Raw genomic sequence first — 25,440 nt, 5'->3', positions numbered from 1 at the left:
AGCCATGCTTGCATATTGCCTGTCCTTGTTCATTTGCCTCAAATCCAGAATACATCCAGACAACCCTTCTGCTTTTTTCCTTTATCTACCAAAACTAATCATGGAATCTCTGCACTTGACATCTTTCTGAGACTATAACAAAATGCTATTCGAACCGGAGCTCATGAAATAAGTGATGAGAAGAAAACGGCACTGTGGGAGGAGGGACGATGTCTTAAGGATGTCAGCACCTCTATGTGTGTCAACTCACTGTCAGAGAAAAGAGAGAGCGCGATGTGGTATTTAGAATATTATACATATTGAAAAAATCTATATGTTTAGCTACACTAATAACATAATTACACTCTCAGTGGTGCTTTAGAGGTTCTGCAGGTTACCATCAGACAGAAGACAAACTAGCCTGTTGTGTTTTAGAGGACATCAATAAACTGGAAAATACATTTTTATGCATATATATTTTCATTTTTCACGTTTAGCAATGTAGTTTACCACTGGTTCAGCTCATTGATGTTTAATTCAATAAATATTATGTCTTTGTGCAGAGCAGGACTCTTGCAGTGATCATTGATGTGGGTTTGTGGACCATATGTTTGCACTGTAAGGCAGACTTTTAGGCCTCCACGCTCAGGGTTCAGTCATTGCTTTTGTGCTGTCAACACCAGACACACAATGCCTTGTTCACAAGTGTTGCCACAGAGGGGAATAGTGGCAGTGAATAGCAAAATGTCAGCATACAGAGAAAGTCTGTGCCACTTTCTTTTTTGTTTCTTTACGTATGTCTCCCGAACACCAAACATGACACTTCTCACAGAAATGAGGCCTACTGTCGGCCTGCTCGTTGACATACAGCAGTCCATTTCTTTTGTAACAGGTCCAGGCTCCCCAGTGAGCCAAGAAGCCGACAGAAACACACAGCCAGGCCAAATACTCTACATCTTCAGAGTTTTTTTTCCACAGCTGTGCAAATAAATGTGAACGAAACTCTCAGGAAATTTAATCTTGTAATTGTTTTGGCTTCCAAACCAGCAGTCTGAAGGGGTCCTCTTTTTTTTTTTTTATGGCCGACTGTCTGCCAGTGTTAGTGAGAATAAATGGGTTTTAAGTGGGCTTGGTTCTAAAAGTCTTGCAATAGCTGGTTTTCAGGAGGTAGGAGGCAATTTATTTCACTGTTGGTGTTTTTTTTTTTTTCTTAAGATGTTTGTGTGGGACGTCAGATGTGTTTAGGAGCTGTCCCGTTCACTAACATAACCTTTCACTGAAGTGAAAGGTGGAAACTTAAGCTGAAGGTTGTTGTCACAAGTAGAAAACAGCAATTTGGCCTCAGTTGGATAAACTTTGCTGTAGCTGAACCTCACACATTTTTGGAACATGTGTAGGTTTGCTGCCTAAGAGTTTGTGTTCTTAAATATTAACCCCTGTTTATTTGGGAAGTATCATTGAGATCAAGATTTATTCTGCAAGAAAGACCTACATATTACATACACACAGACCAACCAATGAAAATCACACACACTAAACGAAATAACACAATCCACAACAAATAAGAAGCATTCATGTGTGTTGTAGTATTTGCCCAGGAATTGTCATGCAAGTGCATACAAACGGGCAGCTTCTCCTCCTCAGAGGGTCTGAGCAACTATTACCCGATAAATCCCCTGTCACAACACATTAGCCTGCCAGAGCCGTTTGCTTGGGATGATTGCAGCTTATGTCAAGCTTGTTAGCGTTTAGCGCTGTTAACCAGAGAGGGACTTGATATACGGCCGGCTACTCTTTGTGCACCTCGCCATACAATTCCCAGAATTTATTGTGAAGGAAAGACGTGAGAGGGGTGTTGATAAAGGTTGGTGCACTTGTTTCTTGGTTTCCAGAGGTGGAGGCTGTGTGTCTAGACTTAGGATCCAGAACGTAAAATGACTGTTTGATCTTGTGTTTTTGATCTGAAGCAGTCTTGCTGTTCTATTTTGCTAACTCACTCCTTTCGTCCAATCTGTAGGCTGCGACGGGAAGATGTTTTGGTGACAAGGATTTCAGAGGAGGTTTGGAGAACGGGATTCTTCTGTGCGAGTAAGTTGTGACTGCATTTGTGTTTTTTTTATCTTACCATCTAAACAGTAATGACATTTCCAACTATAGGTCTTTTGTGCTTTTAATATTGTTGTTCTCATGCTCTTGGCACAAAAGAGCTGCACATAAGTTATTTGTTTGCTTCTCTTGAGCCTGATTTGTACAACTGCATGTAAGTACACTGAGAGTGACTAGAAACCAAAGTCACATTCTTTGTATGCCTAAAATGTCTAATTCTAAACTACAGGCTCTTTCAATTTGACTCTATATTGTTCTTAAGTCATTGAAATTATATTGTTTTCCACAGTAAGTGTCACAGTAAATTTTTTTTGTTGGTATTTCTTGTATTACCTGAATATGTACATATAAAGTTAGAAGAGGAAAACCAAGTTAGAATGTGAACCTAAAATAACCACACAGTGTTAAAAATGACCAGGAAGAACATCAGCAGACAAGCACTGCACTGATTTGTTCACAACACTCTGGTCCAGTGATCAGAGAGACTAACGTCCTGCTAAATTGTCCTCCAGTTTGACACTTGAACTCTTGTCGACCCACTCATAATGAGCAGCAGTGCTGAAATGAGACTGAAACCACACACATACACTTGTACTTTCTCTCTTCTACATTCCTGTGTTGCTAATGTCAGTTACACAATCCCAGTGTGTTTATACTGTCTTTATTGTGAATACAGACATCAAAACCAATTTAGCAGTGTCCCCACTGGCTTTGGAATTTTTTAATATTATGGAATACCTTAAGGTACAGCAGGGCCAGAAAATCACAGCATTATATCCTAAATATGTAATTCACAAAGGAAATAATACTGACCAGCTTTATCTCAAGGAGATTAACTCACTCAGAGATGAAAAGCCCAGGCTTGCATAGTTTTAATCATCAACAGCTTTTATTTAATTTGATCAGTTAGTAAGAATTACAATTAAGAATTCAACAGTCTCTGCTTCCACCGTTTGCAATGTCAAGACTATCAGCTTTTTCTGTTTTGAATGTGGACGTTCTTATTTTGCTACCTGATCTGTTTTTTAGGGGGATAGTACAGATTATTTTGCTTAGCAGGTCAGATAAATAGTTTACTTATATTAACAACAGTGTGCAAAATGTGCTACTCCATATGGACTCAGCATGTGATTGATTGTGACACAATGGGGGCGATGGTCATTGGACACTTTACGCGTCTTAGAGGTTTAATTATTTTTTAAACAAAAGACAGCATGGCAGACAAAGAATAGTATGATCCAGACCAACATCCTAAAATAAGTGGTGGAGATACAAACTGCCAGCTCTGGACGGATGTTTCACTGTAAAATCAGAGTGAAAATAGGATTTAGAGATTTTTAAATTTGGACTTAAGTTGATAAGAGTTGAAATGACAGGCAACTTTTTGCACAACTAGTCATGTCCACTAAGTTGCCGCGTCAAGTTCAATTAAATGTTTAGGAGGAAGTGTTTTCAGATTCAGATTGTCGATCATCAATCTGCCCAAAAAGATTGTCAAATGAATGTTTGGCCAGATTGGCCACTGCTATACAGTATGTAAGTGTCATTCTGTAGCCCTAGACCACCTTGAGTTACATCTGCTCGATTTTCTTCATTTTAGTAATAACAAGAAAACAAAACAAAAAAAAAAAAAAAACACCACATCATCCACTAGGGAAATGACTGAGTCTTTGCGCAGTCTATAAAACACTATTGCTATGAAGTATGTCTTCTTTTCCCAACACCTGAGAAGTGTTTAGGCAAGTAATGTATTTTTAAGCTTGTTTTAAATCTCACTATTTCCACTAGTAAAAGACTCTCTGACATCGTCCTTTTTCCTGATACACTAGAAAACGTCCCTGTACACACTCAAGATAATCTTTTTATGTCACTTTTACTATGTTTGCTTTGAGTGTTCCTGTGTTTTCTAATGCAGGAAAGCACTCTTGCTTAGAAGGTCTTTAACACTTCCTCCCAATGCTGTGACCAGTTTGAACTGTCAGTCTTCAGTGAACACAGAATGGCCACATATCAGATAACTGGCATTTATTCCATCAGCTACAGTGGGACATGAAAGCCATTTTTTCATAGAATATCTTTGTAAACAAAGCCACCTCTGTACAGATGCTCGGCAAACATTCAGAGATAAATCCATTTCAGAAGATATTCTAAACTTTTTTTGGTCATTAATAAATAATAAAAGGAAAGCAGACAAACATTATTCTCATTCCAGGCAATTTTTCAAGAGTGGAAATATTATCTTCACTGTTGCCATTGCTCACTCTCCCCACCTACACATAGTGCATGTAGCACCAAGAACACCCGTCTCCTGGGGTTATTCAAAGTTATTCTTGGAAATATACAGTACACCAGGAAATCTCTAACTGAAGTAGGAGTACATGAAGCAGGCTGGGGGAAAGAAAGTTCACTAGAAAGGTAAATTACAGTACTTCATCTCAAAGTAACTGCTGGAATGCCACAGACATCACAGGACTGCTGATATCTAATACCGCGTATCCAAGGGTGGGATTTTCCTATACAGGGCAGAATCATTACAGTGCTTCCTCTGATGAAAACACTCACAAAAGATGAAACGGGAGACGGAGAGAGGAAGAGAGGGAGAGGCGGGAACTCCAAAACTGCTTGTTCATGACTGACAGTATGTAGGAACACAGTGTGGTTATGAGGGATGACAGCAGAATAATATAACTGATCGCATATATGGTTTGCTGTGACATAAAATGTACTGGAACAAGTTCCCAGTGGGCGAAAGGAGCAGCGCTGATTCGACATTTAGATTGGTGTCGTTATACAGCAGAACAGTCAGGCGCCACTGTGGGACTTTCAAAACTGTTTCTTTATCCTTTTTTGTTCCTCATATTTTCTCTGAAGAGAGACACAGTTTCACACACGATTTCTCTTTAGCCTGCAGTTACTTTCTGCTGGTGCTGGGTTTCAACTTTGCTTTGAAATACTCATCTCATCTTGTCACTAAGACAAGTTTTAAAGGCATGACTCTGCTTTTCTTTTCTTTTTCTTTCTTTTTTATTAAAATTTAGCTTTTGATGTTTTCTTTCTCCTTTGTGTCTTTTGTCAGGTTGCTAAGCTCAATCAAACCCAGCCTGGTGAAGAAAATTAACAGACTTCCAACACCCATAGCTGGCCTGGTAAGTCCTTTACCTTCATCCTGTGCACTCGTATTTACAGGATTTTAGCTAAAACTTCGGACAACCCTGTTGAGCTTCATCGTTCTTTCCTCGCTATAACTTGCTTTGTCACATTGCTTGACGCTTGCATCTTATCTTTCCCTTTCTTTTTCAACCAGCGTGTTTCCCTCTCTCGAGATAGTCAAGGCTGTGTGATGTTAAAAACTTGCTGTAACTTGTAGGATATGTGACATGACATAGTTGCATTGTGATATTGTAGGGCTTGTATAGCAGTCACGTGCTTTGTAATTTGAGATTATGGTGTTAAATGGCTATATAAACGTATCCTTTTTGTCTTGGTCAAAGCTAATAGTAGGAAATTTCCATCTAACCTGCACTTTAGTAACTGAGGGTCTGCAAAAACAGGCAACATCAAAGCTTTCCCATTGTAGTTAATAGTTTTTAAATCCATGCCAGTGTGGTGTTTAGTTCTTGTTACAATTGAACAATTTCAGCAACAGCTGAAGCTATGAACTGTCAATAATGATGTAGATTTAGAGGTTTTGACAGACCTAACATGTTGAGCTACTGGGTGTGTAATCAGGGTTTGATTACAGATACCTGCAGCTGAAAGATCTTAGTTTCAGTTCCTGCTGCCAAGGTTTCTGTCAGCAGCAGAGTGTGACACTGAGCCTTTAGGGGCTCATTTATTGTACACTAAGACAGTTCTGCAGTGAGCCAGATCACTGTGAAATATGCTTTTTCACAGCATCAACATGAACAATCTGTTGGAGGATAGCAAATGTTCCAACGTAATCGACTCTCTCTGTATTTCTTTAACTTTACGTCAGTTGCACTAAAACCATAAGAAAAAAAACATTTACATCCTAAAAGCATATTGAAACTACTTTCTGTTCCTGAAACCTGAAATAAGCATTGTCCTTTGTTGTCTTTGATTTTATTGAAGAACCTTAAGTTTGTGTTTTGCTTTGAATGCGAGCCTGTGAGTTGAAGCAGATCCGAGCGCTGATACATTTCAGTTGAGTACAGTGCAATACAGTAGAGCTCTTTCATAGCGACCTAAGATCCTTGATCTGGATGAAGTGGCCTTTCAGGACCATACTCACATATAAACAGAGGCATAGTGAAAGCCGATAGCATTGGAGCTCATGCTAAATGTATCTTTTTTCCTCTCTGATTTTCTCTCCAGTGTGTTTCCTCAGACGATCAAAAACTTGATTTTCACTGGAGCATGTTTTTTAAATTCAGTCATAGCTGGTTGTTGATTCAGACTTCACCTCGACAGCAATCTCTTGCTTTATGTTACCTTGCATAGTAATGATCTCAGTGTTTTGCACACAGTAGAGTACACCAATTTTACATTTCAGAGCACTGCTATTGGGTCAGTACTGTCAATATTCTAGCCACATACCCTGTTAACATATTGGAATCAGTACCGGGAGACAAACATGGCTTAATGCCTCTGTGACTTTAGTACCACAATGCACTTTACAGCATGCTTACAAGAAAATCCCTTTACTGTTTCATTGTGAATATTACATCATTTACTGTAATTTCCAGACTATTGAGCGCTGAATATAAGCTGCACCCACTAACTTTAAAAAGAAAACAAGCTTTGTACATATACAGGTCGCACTTGTCCATAAGCTGCAGGTGTCCACGTTGTAACATGAGATATTTACACAGAAAGATGTTTTAAACTTTTAATTAAATATGTACCAGTAACAAACACAAATACGTACCATGAGTGCTTTTCTCCTAAACAGTGGCTGTAACACGCCTGGTTAAAAAAATTTAAAATACAGTAGCCCACCAGGAAAAGTCACTGATCAATATCTTCATCTTCCTCCTGCTCACTAAAACCACCAAAGTCGTCTTCTTCAGGGTCGGAATTGAACAGCCTCAGAATGGCTTCATCACACACTTCCTCAGTCTCTTTCGTTGTCGCTCTCAATGTCACTTTTGTCTCGAGGCAAATTCGTAAAACTCATACAAATCCTTAAATTAGCCGCGTCATTGTTTAAGTCACAGTGTTCAAAGTGTGTGTAAAAAGTAGGGGCTTATAGTCCGGAAATTATGGTATATTAACTATACAGTATCTCCCATTGCTGTGATTTGGGGAAAAAAAATACTCAGAGGATGATTTATGTATTTAATCACACTAATGCAACTTTAAGTAATGGTTGCTTTCAACAAATCCTTATAATCAGTAATGGCAGATAGATAAAGAGACTTAAAAATGTGATGATGGTGCTCTAGTGGGATACGAGTAACTAGGACAGAAGTTTTGATACTTACAAAAAATAAATTGCAATTGGAACCCAACAAGACAGACCAGACAAGGACGTCTAAGTTGGGCTGAAATATCTTTTCTTATCTCATGGTGTCTCTAATGGCTGCCAGTGCCCCTTCTCTGTTTTTTTTTTTTTTTTTTTCAAGTGGTGGATAATTGCACACATTCTTCAAAGCCTGTTTTCCACCTCATAGTCTGCTAGAAGAAACAATTGATTTTCCTGTTAGTGCTTTAAAGCCCAACAACTTCTGTGCTTACTCTATTTTGGCATTATGTCAGCATGGTGCTAGTGCATAAATGTAGATTTTCAGTTCTGTTCCAGCTTTGTACTGTAGTTGCTTCTGTCTATTTTAACAAAGTTGACAGCCATGTCGTTTTGAATTTGAAAGCTTTTCTGATGGTGATGCAGCACTTACATAGCGTAACAAAATCTAACACTTTTCACTTATTTGTTGTTTTTGACTTTTATTTTTCCGGTTTGCTTGTGTTTCCAGTCAATGTTTAGTTAAGTTTAGGCACCAAAACTACTTGGTTAGGTCTAAAAAAAAAAGGATGTTATGGGTTAAAATACACCTGGTTGCTACGTTTACCACTGGAGATTTTAATTGCACTTTCTCGCATGACTACAAGCGATCGCCCACATGATCAGGGTTACTTTCTGTTTGTCCATGATCAGAATAAATGATAATGTGCCTTCTGGCCTAGTAGAAGTTGGAGGAGGTCCCTGTTGGCCCATATATTTGGGAATGTTGTGCAGTGACAACAGCAATTTAATGGACTGATAACATCCAAATCAGTTATGTAACAACAATATTAAAATTTAGCCCTAAAATTAGGCACTACAATTACAGGGCAAAAAACATGGCATGGCCAGCATATTTACATGAGTAGTTTGAAGAAAAATGATAGAAAATGATACCTTTTGGGTGTATTTTTTTAATCTGAACAATGTGATCCTTTATACTTTCAAAGTTTCATAATTCTGTTTAAGTCCCTGTGGCTTTTTGGGGATTTTTTTTTCTTCCTCTTGGCTGTGATTATAGAGGTGAGAAACACATAAACAAGGGGTCTGCTGTTATCTGGCCCATCGTAATAAAACACAGCCTACTCCCCCTTCCTCTTCCTGTTTGGGGGGCTAATGGGAAAATGAGTCTCTGTGGAGGTTAGACTGTTTTGTAATTAGAGCAGCTACCTCAGTGCTTTGGCAGCTCGGCCTGTATGGCTCAGTGTTCTTCTGAACAGGTTGGTTGTGGCGCGCCGTGTTCCCAGCCGTCTCTGGGTCGGCTGGTATGCTCATGTTTTACAGTGTGTAAACAGACACGCAGTGGAGATCTCCCTGCAAGATGAATAGTAGTAATTCACATGCTTTAAAAGGTGTTGTTTTCCAGACAGGAAGTTTATGGCATCAGACATTTTTAGTGACGCAAATGTTGCAAACAACACTTCAGATTGTTGCATAAAACCCCTTAAATTCCCATTTCATTGATGTTCACTGTTTGTCAGTTTCGAGACTTGTCTGTTAGTTTGTTGAGATAATCCCATCCTTGTTCAAAACGCAGTGAATCAACTCAAAATTTTCTCTGTACTGAAAGCATGTTGGAAAAAATAAGGTTAATTTTCTAGTTGGTTTAATATCAGATGCTAGCAAAAGTAGCCTGATTTGTACCTGCTCTCAATTGTCTTTTGGTACAGCATGTTTTTGTTACCAATCCATGGTAACTAAACAGAAATGCTTTCATGCAGCCTAACTGTGCCAAGTCACCAAGTCATGTTAAATGCTGGGGCGGCACGGTGGAGTGGTGGTTAGCACTGTGGCCTCACAACTTAGAGGTTCTTTGGTTTGCTTCCCGGCCTTGGTACTCACTGTGTGCTCTGGCCTTCTCTCACAGTCCAAAGACATGCTAAATTGTCCGTAGGTGTGAGTGTGCTTGGTTCTCTGTCTCGCTGTGTGGCCCCTTGATGGACGGACGACCTGTCCAGGATGTCCCCTTCCTTTGCCCTAAGTCAGCTGGGAGAGGCTCCAGCTCCCCCGCGACCCTGCAGAGTTGTACAAATGATGAATAGATGTTAAATACAAACATTAGTTAAGTCGAAGCATCTTTATTTTTATTTATATTATAGCGGCAACTAGCTTTGCTGCTTAACATAATTCAGTTCATGAATATCTGCATAGTTGTGCCTGTAATCTCTTTAGCTTTAAAATACACTGCATTAGTTATATCACCTCTGCAGTAGCTGTTATCAACCACCAGAATTACTCTCCAACACAAAAAGTCAAGACTTTGTTTATTTGTTGCTGACGTTTACCTTTATTGATGGCTTGCTGCATGCATACCCACGTCAGTGGTTATTGTCAATGGTACAGATGAACATCTGTCACACACCAGAACATATTTTGTTACCAGCTCTCCTGTGAAGCTCGTTATGGTCCAACATCAGATGGTGAACTCTGATCCTGTCCCTGAGAAACCTGGTGTTCCAATTGTGATATTGATCAGATATTATTTACAATGGGGCTTGACTTCAAAGGCGTTCATGCTCTTTTTTTGGTCTCATGTAGTGTAGAAACACTCAGAACTAATCTAGTCACATTCACACTCAGTTTTACTGGATCTTGGAATGTGTTCCTGTCAGTGATCTGGTACTTTTTGTTATTTTTTCTTTTCACTTTAAGCTTTGTGTCAAGATTTGGTTGGAAAATAAAATTACATGGATTTCTAATTTTATTCTAACAGTGTTGATATTTTGATGTCTTTTACCTGAATTTATTATGACTTGGGGGATCAGAGTGGATAGAAGCTCTGTGTGTGAGTCACCCTGCTACCTCCCAATCCTTCTGCAAACACATTCAGCTGTCAATCACTTCTTTGCGGTAGACGCCCGGTTTCCTGTGGCAGTGATCTGCAGATCACCACAAAGTGGTGCTCCCTTCCTCAGAAACTCGCACTCGTATTCCCTTTAAACACCTGATAAATGTTCCGTTTTGCTATTTGCAAGTTGCTGCAAGGTAAGCAGTTTTAATCATCCGCTGTTGAATGAAATACCCCTCTTTGAATAAAAAATGTGTGACAAAATGGTTTAGCTGCTTAAGGTGGAGCTGAAGTTGCTCTTTAATAACTGAAAGTATCAGCACTACCAGACCTCCTGTTGCCCCAGGCTTTAACTTTTCAAGTGCTCTCTGTTTCATGTGCATGCTCTAAATTACACTTTCAGCTTCTTAAAGTCCCTCTGCAGGAAAAATATTATTCAAATTTGAAAAAGACAATGAAAATGAAAATAGTCATCACATTTCAAAGGCTGAGGTATTTCAAAAAAAGCTTTTAATTGAATGTTTGTCAGATTCCTTCACTGTCTGACAACTGACCTCGTCTTTTCAGCCGTAGTAGTGTCGTGATTATATCGTTTACTTTGCTAACTATTATCATTATTAATCACGTGTGTCTTGGTTTCAGAAATGATATTTTATGCTTCAGAGGAGGCAGTGTCTGTTAAAGATCTGTATTGCTGTGTTCACTCTTTGCTCACTCTTGCTTTTCTGTCACTCTGCCTTTGTTTGTGCAGGCTTTAATATAAAAAAAAAAAAAACAGTTACTCATGGAGTCAATCATACATCAAAAATTGTGAAAAACTTCCTCTACATTCCCAGTATTTGCCAGTAGCTCCAATTTTAGCGAGTCGCTGAATTATGCTTGTTTATGGACACAGTTTAAACACAGACGCACCGCATATTTGAGTCATATTTGTATCTGTTTACTTAGATACTTGGACAAAGTCTGGGAGTTTTGATTGCACGGTGTCTGCACCTAAAGGGAGTCACTTGTTCCGAATTATATCTCATTTAGCGTATCTAAGAAAAATAGTTCAACTTGACCGTGGTCAGCTGTGTGCGAGAGCCAGATCATCCTGCTGTAGGTGTGTCCTCCCTGATGTAGAACTGGCCGAAGAAGAGATTGCTGAGTCGTCTTTCAGAGGGATGGCCATGTGAGTGTGTATCTGTGGGTGGGGTCACCTCACTAGGAGAGCAGAGATGGCCCTGTCCCAAAAACACAGGAAGCTGCAGGGTGGGTTTTAAAGGGGTGTTTTGCCAGAAATGGAAAAGGATCGTGAGAACAAGTGTTTCCAAGTGTGTGTGTTTGGGTCTGTGGCCATGCATGTGTTCATACGCCTGCTAGTGTGTACATGTAAATAAGGCTCCTAATATTGTATGTCTGAGTGCTTAAATGAGTATATATTTAAAACAGCATTTTGTCCAAGTGTGTGCATATTGTTTGTAGATATAAGCACATTGTGTTTGTGTTTGGCATGTGAGCGAGATTGAGAGAGAGTGCTTGGGACAATCGGGTGGAGAGGAAATGGTGACACCCTGAGAGAGAAAGAGAGGGAAGGGCTTAGGTTGTGGCCCTCTGAAAGATAGAGAGACACAGAAACAAAGAGAGAGAGAGAACCTGGGAACAGGAGAGGAGAGCTTGGCTCAGGTTGCATCCAACAAAGAGTTTGTCAGAGAGCAGAGGGGAGAGAGGGAGGAAGACTGAGACGATGGGGAGAGATTGAAATGTAAAGAAAGACGGGCAGCGGGAATGATCGAGGAACAGCAGGTGAATGAGGGGAAAGAAATAAGAAGCAGGAAATACTTGGACAAAGCAAGAGGTCAAGAGTGAAAGTTGGGGTAATCTGAGAGAGGAGATGCACGAAAGCTGAACACAAACCCTGATGGTGTCGCGTTTCTCTGCAGCAGGTATCCTGATTTTCGTGTTTTGCAGAGACTGCTTGTTTGTGTTTGTGTGTGTGCATGTTTATGTGCAGGAAAGAGAATAATTTACCCTCTTCAGTTCAGGAAAATGACTCATGTGTGAAACATCTTTAGTCAACATGTGTTTGTTTGACACAGAAAACTTTGTCAGAGAGTTTATGTGCAATGATTTAAGAGGATCTTGATGTTCTCTGTCATTAACTGTGTGTGATTCTGCACATGCATAAGGATAGGGTTAACACTGGGGAAGTTCTGCCAATGGGAAGTGTTGAAATGTCGCACAAATGTGAGTGTATAGTATTTAAGTGGAGAGGTAAATCAAAAGCTGCTGTTTTTCTTTTCTTTCCTGCAGTTATAATTTAAAGTGAATCAGAACGAGAGTGTTTGTCTTCAATGTGTGTGAGTTGAAAACCTTAAGCAGTTAACCTGACAGCGCCTTCTGTCTTCACCCAGTATTAGTATTTATCCTGACGAAACTGTGTGTGTGTGTGTCTGTGTTCTGCACAGGACAACCTCAGTGTGTTTCTGCGTGGCTGTGAAGAGCTGGGACTGAAGGGATCCCAGCTGTTTGACCCAGGAGACCTGCAGGACACATCGACACGCCCCACTGCCAAGTAAGACTCAAAGCTTCAGTGTTCCCTTGCTGCTCAGTGGGTGTGTGTGTTGGTGTACGTCATTCAGTTCTGTTCCAAAGTCAGTATCCACCATCTGAACAAGCTGAGGCCGAAAATATTAAACGGGAGAGGTTTTGTTTTTAAAAAGACACTAAATGTAGCATAGTAATGGTTGTAGGATGAGTGTACACGAGAGGAATCAGCCTTTTTAGAGTAGATTGGATTGTTGTAAATAATTAGTAATTAAATCCCAAATCAAAACCAAGCAAATTTTGTTCTTGCATTCCTCCTACCTGTCCATGTGTATGTCCAGAAATCAAAAACCAACATAGCCTGTGCTATCGTGATGCTTCTCATGTGTTTGTTCCTCATATTAGAAGAACAGTGGTTTAAAATGCTTTTAATATGCTCCATTTTATACACAGTTCAAAAGGACCTAAAACTGACCTAGATGACTGCTTTTGGTTATTTTTTTTAATTGAATGATGTGCATATGTCCACTTATTTGCCTAGGATTGTTGTTTGTGTCATTTTTATTCCCTCTTCAATGGTTTTGTCTTGCCGTCTTATATTATTTAATCAGATTTAGACTTCTGCTTTACTCCGCAAATCAGAGTAAAGGTGATGCTCTTCCAAAGCAAGATGATGTTAAAGGCATTGCCCTGTGACAGGTGAACGCAAAAACATTTTCCAGTTTGTTAGAGGAGTAAAATATAGGCACAGGGGGCGAGAAGCAACGTTGTGAGATAGGTTTTTGTAATGTGTGGTCTTACTTTGAGGCAGTATGGAAGATTCACTGTGTTACAGCAGCAACAATATATATATGAGTAAACATCAATCATGGCCTAATTTGTGTTTAAGCTTAACAATTTATTGCATAAATGTTGGATTTCACTATCTTATCTCAAGTTCCTCATATTGTTCCGCATCTATCAGTCATGTCACATCCGTGTTTGGAGTTGTCATGAAACTGTAGATATGCTCAGATTTGTTTTGTTTTTTTCCTAAGCTCTTTGAGGATTTATCATCCTTGTCAACCTAAAAGCTGAAGTTAAACTTCCTTGGTTTCGGAAACAACAGCTGACAAAACAGTTTCACCTCAAACTTAAGAGCTGTTCTGTAGCTTTTATATGTATTATAGAAGTTTAATCATAAGAAAAGCTTGTGCTTTACTGTGTGGTTGGACTGAGTGCTGATGAGACACACTTGAATTGTTAGTAGCTTGACTGTCACGCTGCTTGTCCATTTCTTTGTGTCTCACTCTGTCATTTGCTCCATCAGACAATCAAGTAGTTCACTGCAACACAAACAAGTAAATGAGAGTGAATGGAAGTTTGTATTAGCCCGTGTCAATGAAGAAACAATGGCATATCTGTTGGACACAACTGGTCTCTGTCCAAATAGAACACAAGGGTTTGCATCACTCACCGAACCATGAGTCCTGCTTTGTTGCTTGGTAACAAAGCCAAGTGCATGTATTTTTTTTAATATACTACTTGTGTTTGTGTAAACGTGTGGGTGTTTCTGTGTGTTTGGCATGCGCTGTCCTCACGCTGACTGTAGTTTCATTCACAGAAGGCTTTAGAAAGGTGCTTCTGGAGATGAGGCAAGAGAGGGAACAATGCTGATCTTAGCTGGTCTCAAGAGCAGCTGCTTGACTGGTTCTGTCAGGACGAGGAAATCTCTGAAAGCCCTGACGTGTCTGTGTGTGATTACGTGTTCGTTTGTATACACTAATGTTTACATAGTCTTTGTTGAGCATAAGTTTACAAAAGCACATATTTTGGTGCATTGGTTTAGCCACAGGGACACTCGTGTCGTTTTTGATGCTTATCGGTTTACTCCTGTTTGTGAGATGTTTACATTTATGTTAAACCAATGCAGTTTGCTGCAAAAAATAAATACCATGTTGTAGAGCTGCACAACTAATCAAATACTAACTCTGATCAGGATTTTGGCTTCTCACAATTATATAAACACAATCAGCTGCAATATTACGATTTAAAAGTACCAGCTCTGCTTATAGGAAACTCCTTTAACTGAAAAAAACCTCTTCCAGGTAAAATCATTTAGGTTTCAACTGGGCTAAATTTGACTTAGAACACCTTCTTTTTTTTTGGTACTGTTTTCCAAGTCATATTTGGTCACAGGGCTGCACGGCTGCTTAACGAACACCTACACTAACCTTTATATAAGGTGTTTAGGGCGCGTCTAGCAGATGTTTATTAAGTAAAGTGTTTTGGTTTTTTTGTATTTTGCCTCCATGGGATGGCCTTGATTTGAATGAAAATGAACCTTATTTTAAATCTTATTTGTATTTTGCACATTATCAAGAAAGTAGCCCAAATGAAAACAGTCATCTTTTTATTCAAATGTGTAATCAACATGTTCTGTCTCTTAAATCAAGGAATAATTGTGGTAAATATTCATGATCTAATATTGATCAAAATAACGATGATCATTTTGGCTATAATTGTGCAGCCCTACTATGGTGTCTAATCTAACGTAACATTAGCTGCTAATGAACAGTGAGCAGGGATGTGATTGTAAAGTCAGTAGTAAATTCTTTTCATTATTATTAAATTGTCAGTTTCTTTTTTCCCCAAAGACCATGATGACATCCTTAAATGTCCCCAACCCAAAGATACTCTATATATTTCTTTCCTAAACAAATGGCTCAATCTTCAGCTCCAGCTTGTACTGTTGTAATAACACTATGTGTAACATATATGGCCTGAGAAGTGAAAGGTGCGCAACACCCAATACTTAAACCTTAATATGGAGGTCCAGACTTGGGTATGCAGAAACATATTACTTGAAACTGTAAGCACAAGTTACATTTTTAGAAAACTTGTAGGATTACCTCCTGCTACGAGCACAAGGCACCATCTGTTGCATTTTTACATGGACAATTTGTTTATTCAAGCAGAGGATTTTAGTTCTTTTTTTTTATTTTTTGCACTTCTCAACAGTAGTGTGCATTTCGGCGTAATATTTCTGGCAGTGGATTGAGTTTTGAAAGATGATTTCCACACTTAGGGTTTTACCAGCGACCTATTGGGGCTAATTTTAGCCGCACTATAAACACCTTTTTCGGAAAGTACAAAACGTTTCAAATGTTGTGTCACACGTGCATTTTGACCTTGCCATTCTTCTGTTATGAACATTTCCATTCGGGTATGCCAACTGGCATCCAGACAAAAATTCTATTCAAGGACCCTTTATTATGGATGTTAAAAGGTTAAAATTATCAAGAAAATTGGAGCAATATATATATACAGGCAGCATGAAGCTGAAAGGAAATGTTGTCATTGTTAAAGTGGCCCTGGGCTATTTCCAGTGGTTATGTAACCCTCTGTCGTACAGGATGCTATTTTCTTGCACCTTTATACCCATGGCAGGAAACAGATTCTGTGCTTCACCCCTGAGTCTTTGGACAGGTGTTTACTCATCTAGGAAGCGGCTTTGGACAGGGACGCGTAAAGACAGACAGGTTGCGGTACACTATGAGCTCAGGCCTGAAATATCTCCTATTCCTCTGTGTGTTGAAGGAAGCAGATCAGTTTCCAAGATAAGTGACAGTTTGCCTGGTAGAGTCAATGGAAGTACAAGAGAGAGACGCTGTGTTTCCGTTCAGCTGTTTCGCAACATGAGGACAGAGTTTGGAAAAGCTGCAAAACCCAAAATCCAAATTGAGCGTTTCCCTCAGTTGCATAGAAATAAATATGACGAAAATCTGAAAACAACCGCAGCAAATACGAGTAATTTAATAACAATTTGTACTAAGCTGCTGCAATTTTATACTGTCAGCAAATACTGGAAAATATTTATTGCTTTCATCTAAAATAAACACACATGAAAACATTAACAGTAATAATGTAAGTCCCCGTCAGACAACATGGAGCCATTTCTAAGATGCTGCTTTAAGCAGATTAAAAAAGACTATTACTAGGCCACGTTTGAGTTTTTTTACAATGAAAAACAAATTGGTCTCTCGAAGTCTGCATTATTAGTTCAGCAAATGCATTTCTTTGCATCTGATTTTGATAGAAAACTGGACATTCCCTGTAAAAGTGTTGTCAAGCAATGAAAGCAGTTATTGCAGATTGTGATTTCCTTTAATGTGTCATTAAAGGTGTTGCTAAACATTACACATTTATGGTTTGGTAAGAGAAAGAAAAAGATACCAGCAACTATTTTATGTCGTGTTTAACTCCCAGAACCCCAAAACCAACCAACAAAAGTCAATGAAATACTACCATTGAGCCAGAAGCTGTAAGAACAGAAAGGATTGACCGATTTTAAACTTTCTAACAGTCTTTGAACTCATCATGTGTGACGTTCAGTTCAGTTTTTAACATTAGCCGGCGCTAATTGCGGTACCACAGACAAGTCGTTTTTGAGTTCTCTCTCCTTTTGGCTATGGTTGTGCTGTTTTCAGAGAGGTTCAGGACTTTCTATTGCAGTGGAAAATGAGCCCAGAGTAAATACAATTGTGACAGGCGCAAAAACACCCCCGCTTGAAGTTTAAAAGGGTTAAGTTATGTCTTTGAGGATAAGGTTTCAGTTTATCACTGATACTGTATGAATAATATCATGAATAATGACACTGAAAGAGACAAACAAAGAAAATAAAACTGTAAAATATGATGTATATGTACACTAAACGGGCCCCTAAATATGATCTCATACCTTGTGGAATCCATTGTGTTTGTCGTTTTGCTTCTACAAGGGAACAGCAGAGAAAAGCAACCTGTCTTCAAGTTTATTTAGTCATCTGACAGAAAGAGGATGATGAGGCAGAGGGAGAGTTTGTAGATCATCCCCTCCAGCTACTTTCACCTTGCTTTTTTCCTTCCTCTCTCACTCCTTTGTTTCTCAGGTCTGTACTGTCACGGAAAACCCAACTGCAATTTGGGTGTCACTTGTGTGTTGAGTGAGTTGGGGCTCTTGGACCCTCAGGCTTTGGAAACTAGTCATAAACAGTCCTATGATGCATGAATACAGACATAAAAACCTGTGTGGCAGCAAAATGCACATTATTTTTTTCATTTCAGTAAACGAGACCATGACATTTAGTAGTTATTGATGTGGGTTTTTTTGAGTTACGTTTGAGCTTTTTGAAGCGCTGTCCTGTTTGATTCCCATGTTTGGCTAAACAACGTACATCATCTTCATTGGCTGTCTTAAATCCTTGATCTGTTTGTGTGTGTTTACTTAAATTCTTAGAACTACGATATATATAGTCAGGACTTGTTAAGCTGGGATGACACTTGTCTGAATTTACACGTAAACATCACCACGAGCCTTTGCAGTCAGGAGTGTTGTAGTTAACAGCACATTGTACACTTGATGCACACGTCTCACATCTTAACATGCGTTGTCTGCATCCACATGTCAGACAAAGTGATAGGTTCATTAAGTTCTCTTGGGAAGCAGGTCTGTACGATAGAAATATACAAAAAAAAAAAAAAGGAGCCACACAATCACCTCGGAGTGACACCTCTGCATGTTCATCTCGGAAAAGCGTAATTTAGTCTTAATTCATGTTCACCTCTTGAGCATATATAGTCTTCTGTTACCCATTTCAGGCATCTTTTTCTGCTAAAGCTTAAAAATTATTATTACATTTACATCCTTTATGCACACAACATGTGTTATACCAATATTTTCTACATATAAAGTAAACTTTGCATCAGAGATCTTAATGCTATGATGACTGTCATGTTTTGGAGATGACCAATCCTGCAATATGCTGCAGCAACTGAGCAAGCCAGCACCACAAAGAGAAACCATATCCCTTCCACCTTGGCTTCTCTCCACTGGCTTCTTGGCCATGCATTATCAATTTTAGCAATTAATTGATATTCTCTTATCCTGTTAGGGCTGCTCTGGCAGAATAACTTTGGCCGGAAACTGTTGCTTATAATTCTATTTAAAGAACACTGGTTTTGGAAAAATGTTGTTTGAGGGATTTTATTAAGAAATGGAACATTTCAAATCAAGTTAAAATACAAGACAGAATAAATAAATGTTTTTAAATAAACATATGTATGTGTGTGTATATATATATATATATATATGTATATTTTTTTTTGTTTTGTTTTTGTTTTTTAATGAAAGTAGGATAGCAATTTGTAAGTGCAGAATACCAAAATATTAGGACCACTAAAAGCAACCAAAAGTGATTTTAAAACAAGTGTGTCGTGAGATTTTGTAAAGTGTCAATGGAGGAGAAGCATTTAATCAAAAGAGGAAAGATATTCTGAAGCTTTTGAGCTGCTACCGCAAATGAACAGTCTCCTTTATTCATCATGGATTGTGGTTACCAGCAGTTGTTCTGAGGATCTAAGAGTCCTGGAAGTAGAGGAGAGGCAGAGAAGTTTTAAAATGCACCAAGGTGGGCCACTGCTTTAGCTCACCTGGTTGAGCTGGTGACCCACGTACAGGGGCTATAGTCTCTGATGCAGCGGTCATGGGTCTGAATCCCGCTCATGGCCCTTTGCTGTAACCCATTCCCCCATTCCTCTCCCCCACTTTCCTGTCTGTCCTTCGATTGTGCTATACAATAAAGGCCAAAAGGCCAAAAACTAACTTAAAAAAGAAAAACAAATGCACGACTTTACAAACAAATAGAAGAACCTTAAAAGCAGTTATGTATTTAATTTCCTTTTGAGAGTTGCTCTCTGTCATTGAGGTGTGATGGATCATGTTGCTTTGTTTGCAAAGTCTGTGTCCATGATAGAATTTTTGACTGTTTTTCAGGCTACACAGGTCTCGCACTGCTCCGGGAAAGACATGGTTGATTTTGTTTAGTTAAGACTAATGGATAAATCTACATCTTACTACTTTGTGTACGTGTCTGTGTTTTAGCCTTTTCTCTCTTGCTCCTCTGTCTTCCCCTCTCAGCCTAGAAGTATGTATTTCTACTACATAAGTGTGTGTTGGGGTTACAACAGCTTCATTCCACTTTCCACTTATAGCCTCATGTGGTAATCCGCAAGATCCGCTTCTTTTTCATTTTAGCAACATCTGTGGCGCTAAGTGGCCACTGCTGCGGTGTTTCTGCACTCCACCTCCACCTCAAACCATTTGGTCACAACTGTGACGTCTGTCTCCTCTGACTGTCTGTCGAAAAGGGATATGTCTGTGATGAACCTTAGTTCAACATTGCACATGTAGAAAAGCTCCCTTGCTCTTTCATCCAGAAAAACAAACACCTATATTCCATTACATAGTTTTATTTTGCAAAGCTGGAGTCACAATGCAGCCATCAAACTGCTGCAGCTGCTGCATAAAAACATCATTAGAAAACAAACTGAAAAGAGCGATGGAATTGTAGAGTCTGTTAGTGCTGCTTGTGTGGGCTAAAGTCACTTCAAATTCCTCTATGTTTTCAGTAAGTTTTGTTTCTGCTGCTGTTTTGCATGAATATGTGGGAGCTGGTGAGTCTTAAAGTTGTCTGCTGTTATCTTTATGTAAGACACTTCATTGAATAGCACCAGAAGTCAGTGTCTCACTACGCCTCTCTCTTTTTCTCGTTCTCCAGGGGAAGTGACTGCAGTCGAAAGCTCAAGAATGTAAGTCATGCCGCTGAATTACAGTGGGATCATTTGTTTGTGTGCTAAATGTATGTTTGGATGGACACTGTTTTTATGGCTCGCTGTTTCTGTTTGTGCTGCTGTGGACACTACGTTTGCCTTCAGCTGCTCTTACTGTTCATCTTCCACCTCGTGTCACTCGTCAGTAGTTCTGTTTTGTTCTGTTAGAGTTCATACTGCTCTGTCAGTAGCTATTCTGATTGTTTAAACTGCTCTACTTTTATCTATCCATCCTATCTGTGGTCTTTCTATTCCAAGAACTCTTGCTGTTTTGGATGTCTGTATTATCTGTGTTCTATTTTTTATCTGTATGTATGTTGTGTGTTTCACATTTACATGTCAAGCATGTTGTGTTTTTTTTTTCTCCCTCTTTTGATTTTTTATGTATATTCTGTACAGTCTACGTCTTTCTGTTCCACATATTTGTGGTCTTTTTGAACTTGCTGCTCTGACATTCTTTAAATTATTTACTTTTAAGGCCCTCATGTTGCCTCTGCCTGCTCAAAAGCACTTCAGGATCTTCCTATCCTCTTCTAACAATGCTGCTTTAAGAAGTGGAGCACATTATGCTAGCTCTGCCCTCTCTGCAGTCAGAGCAGTTCTGCTCTCTCAGTCTGTGCCTCTCTCTCTCTCTCTCTCTCTCTCTCTCTCTCTCTCTCCTCTACCCTCCCTCTCTCTGTGATGCTGGTGTGCACTGTACAAGTTAATGTGTGGAGCTGCAGAACTGGCCTGAGCCGCTAGCTCATTTAGCTGACTAAACACAGGGACTCTCAGCTACATCAGCCAGCGTGTGCAGCAATAGCAAATTGCTCACATATTCCCAGCAGCCAACGCTTTAGCCAGGACCTGCTACTATGATACGTTACAACACTATGGATCTGCCGTGCAGACTCAGGACTGGGGACTAGGATTTCATAGCAGCTGTCTCTGCAACACATCAAATATTGAGAGGTGAAGGAACTGCGCCGCGAGGAATTTGCTGATGTGGTGATGAAAGTGTTGTTTAGCAAACAGATGGGACACTACAGTAAAAAGCGGATGCCTGGATGGATGGAATATTGCTGGAGTCATGAGACGATCGTTTAGCAGGTGAAGGTGTGAGCAGAGAGAGCTGATTGTGCATTGTGGTGACTGGTATAAGGGATCTCTGTGTACAAATATCAACGTGCGGATTGTGACATCTGCTAAAATGTATGCATGCATGTGCTCATGTATTGGTGTTGACGTTAGAGGTGCATTTTTGTGTTTGTGCATGCCTTTGTGTGGGCATGACTTGAGTGTGTTTGCACATGAAACAAAGAGATGATTGTTGTTTCAGTAGAACCACTTTGACAGGTCTTTCCGTATGTGTCAAGGCAGCTGAAACTGATGAGACAAAGCGGGTGTGACACTGTGCCACGCTTCACTGTCAGGCCTGTTGTTTATATTCCTGTCTGTCAGAACTCCACTGATATGTTCCGAAGCAGATATTTCATGTAAACTGCTGTGACAAAGTTATTGTGTCCTGGTTCCGGTTTTTGTATGGTAGTCCATTGGTTGGTTAGTGTTGCATGTTTAAATCATACACACCCGCTGGTTGTGTAGTTGGGATCAATATGGATGTGTTTGAAGCACAATAGTAAGCAAGTGAAACACATTTGGTGCTGACCCACTTCCACTGGGAACTGGCACGAATATGTCCATTATACTGGTGACACAGAAGCATTACACTTCTCTGCTCAGAGTGCTACAGTATGCAGATAATAAAGCTTAACCACAGCAGCTGTGGTGTGACCACAGCACTCTACTTCTGTAGCATTGCTTGCAGTTCCAGGATTTACCGTGAAATATCTTGTGCATGGTTTTACAAAATAGTGTATAACAATCAGATTTGATTTATTGATTTAACCAGAATTCCTCTGTCCGTAGCTGCCGCTTAGCAACCCTTTACTAAGACCAAAAGATTAATTTCCCTTCAGAATCCAACACAGTATCACAAAAAAGGCCTCATTTGGCTTTGTGCTTCTTCTGATCAGCAGGCCCGTTCCTTTGCCGTTTCTCCAAGTGTGTTTGAATGGCAGAAGTTGTTTACACTGACAGTATGACTGAAATAAACACATTAAGCCACGCTGAGCTTTCTTATCAAAGCAATCCCTGTGGAGTGCTGGTTGACATGGACACTGTAAATATAGCTGGGAGCATTTTGCCAACAGTGCTAAAGGTGCAGCTCTGTGTGATCTCCCTGAGGCTAGAGACAGTCAGTACATTCTACGTTTTAGTCATTTAGCTGACTACAAAAGAACTTACTCAAAATGCAGTCGGCTTCAGTTCCTTTAGTCACACTCAGCGGTACTTTGGGGCATTATGTTACAGTTATTGGTGCAAGAACCCAGAAGCAGCCATCTTCAGCTGCTCGGTCAGCAGTGGTAGTCTTTTTAAGAGAGTTGAAATTGATCTGGTAATGTATGCACTCAGGGCTAAGCTAGAGAACAGGCAAAATAAATCACTGCAAGCACTGAAAGGTTGCTGTATGTTCGCAGGAGAAGTGCCTCTGACCGGTTTTAGGGTCTGAACAATGGCTCGATCTTGTCGTGTTTGTGCAGGACGCCTTAGCTAACATGTAACTTCTTTGGAAGAGGCTGGACTGAAATAACCAGGAAACCAGCTTGTATTGCTTTCCAGGGAGAAAAAATGAAAGGAATGGTGTGGGGAATGTTTGCCTTGTGCGCTTCTACCTCCCTTCATTACAAACTATATTGTTTAGAATCATTTCGCCCATGTAGCTGAGAAGTAAACAGTTTTCCTACCTTGCTGCACGTATATGCTGCATATCGACCTCAAAAACATATTTTGAATGGACAGTCTAATGGAGAGTGTTGGACCAAGACATTTATAAATACCTTAAACTATGATGTTGTTTATCTGAACACCAAGCAGTCTCTGAGCTGATTTTCCACTATAATATAAAGTCCTACACCTCTGTGGAAACAACACAACTGTTTGTTGTTTAGAGCGAACTCAAAAATGTCTTCTGTGCAGTAGAACACATTTATAGTTGCCATAAATCTTTTTTTTTTTTTTTTTTAATGGACGTTAAATGTCTGTTTTACCAAAAAAATAAAAAATAAATGGACTCAACATGTGCAGCATTTATCCAGATGCACACATGTGATATCAATACTGGAAAAAATAAGGACTGTACATAAATACACATTGTACCACTTAGATTTTTTTTATACTTGTCACCTGTCTGCTCAATGTACACACAGCCTGCAGTTCAGCTGAAAAGTCTCTGAACTTCTGTCACATTATTGTTGGTCACAGCTGAGTCACTACTGGCTTCACGGTTGCACCCAGGAGAGCAGAATTTTTTGACTTTATTATTAGTGAACTTTTAAATGAGACCAGTAAGTGTTTCTATGCAATACTAAGATTTTAGGTTTAGATTTGGTTTAGTTTTCTGATGCGTCACAGATGATTACTTCAAGGAATGTTAGAAAAGTGAAGATCCGATGATTGATTATGTTTTTATAGTTTACTGGTCATGACAAATTTCTTTTTAAAGATAACAGAGGCAAAACAGTTAAGTTTTGAAGCTGAAGCCTTCACTGTGTGAGAAGTGTTCTTGCATGTGTTATTTTTTCTGAATTATTTTTAGTCATTTTGTAAAATATATTATCCATCAAACAAAAACATTGCATTTCTTTACTGCCTAAGCACAAGTTTAGCCTCAGAAGCTTAGTTTAGAAGGAAGCTTGACTAGCAAACAAAACTTGACTGTGACTGGCAAATGCTTTGCTTTGACTAAAACTTTCTTTACAATCAACATCTGAGCTGAGTTCATCATGATCTGTGACTGTATTTCTTCTTTCCTTCAGGTTTTAATCACCATCTACTGGTTGGGTCGTGCTGCCAACACCTGTACCTCCTACAACGGGCCCACGCTGGACCTGAAAGAGTTTGAAGGGCTGCTGTCACAGATGCGAAAGGTTTGCATGGAGAGAGGCAGACGATCACATATTTGGTCCCTGCAGTAACTGTAATGTAATGTAATGACCGGTCAACGTGTTCTGCTGGATCGCTTACTTTGGGATGCACTGGATGAGTGTATTTAAGTGTATTGAGATTTCTTAGAAAGGATCTCAAGCAAAGGATAACACCATCCAGCCCATAATCAGTCATGACCTCTATAAAATTGGACTCTGGTGTAAATCATCTGAACCTGCATTCTACCCATTTACTGACCCTAAAGGACAGAGAAGTTGGAATTAGCTGTCCCTTAAGACGCACACATGCACGCTCTGTGACAGCCATGATGTCACCCCCATGCAATTTATTCCACAAAGTGACGTTCCTTTGCTGTTCTATAAAACTGAGAAATTACTGCCAACTCAGCAAAATTACTTTCCCAGATGTTCACACGTTGCAGATGAACAAAACAAAGCCACATTTCCATGAAACAAAAAAGAAAAAAGAATTAAAGAACGGGAATTGAAAATGAAGGAGAGGTCATCAGGTGCATAAATTCCACATCCACACTTGGTTTGTGAAAGCTATTAAATGGTTGCTGGACCTTACAAAAATGATGATTGAAAAACAAGAAGCAGGTGAATGTGTAGCCGAGCTCAACCTGAAAAACCTGAAAAGTACCATAGTAGTTTCAGGTTTAGACAAAAAAACAACTGTCAGGTTTGCTAGTTCTGTAACAATAGAAGTGTCTCGTTACATTTTAAGGCAAACCTTTATGAGCATGCACTGATCTGGCCAATGCACTTTTATCTGGGGATGGGATTTTGTTGCCAAAGCAAGTTAGGTGTACGTCACAGAGAGAAACAAATCGCATGTTTTATGGCAGTTGAGCCCAATTAAAACATAAAGAACTTTTACAAGGGTTTGGGAGTTGTGTAACAGGCGGTACAGGGGTCGGGAGCAGGAAGTGTTTTGGTAGACAGGAAAGGCCTTTCCCCACCTT

General features: G+C 39.5%; 1 protein-coding gene across 6 annotated transcripts in view; it reads left to right on the top strand.

Annotated features, from left to right (window-relative positions):
* The window catches only part of LOC103363866 (LIM and calponin homology domains-containing protein 1), a 99,750-nt gene that overhangs the window by 36,042 nt on the left and 38,268 nt on the right, over positions 1-25,440 (top strand). For all 6 annotated transcript variants that reach the window (XM_008290821.1, XM_008290812.1, XM_008290837.1 and 3 more), the window contains exons 2-6: positions 1,997-2,067; positions 5,162-5,231; positions 12,782-12,888; positions 20,438-20,468; positions 24,347-24,457. In XM_008290821.1, coding sequence (XP_008289043.1) covers positions 1,997-2,067; positions 5,162-5,231; positions 12,782-12,888; positions 20,438-20,468; positions 24,347-24,457 — 390 coding nt within the window. The remainder of the gene's footprint in view (positions 1-1,996; positions 2,068-5,161; positions 5,232-12,781; positions 12,889-20,437; positions 20,469-24,346; positions 24,458-25,440) is intronic.

Source organism: Stegastes partitus, unplaced genomic scaffold (assembly GCF_000690725.1).
Source record: "Stegastes partitus isolate 25-593 unplaced genomic scaffold, Stegastes_partitus-1.0.2 Scaffold16, whole genome shotgun sequence".
NCBI lineage: Eukaryota > Metazoa > Chordata > Actinopteri > Pomacentridae > Stegastes > Stegastes partitus.
This window is presented reverse-complemented; position numbering and strand designations above follow the sequence as displayed.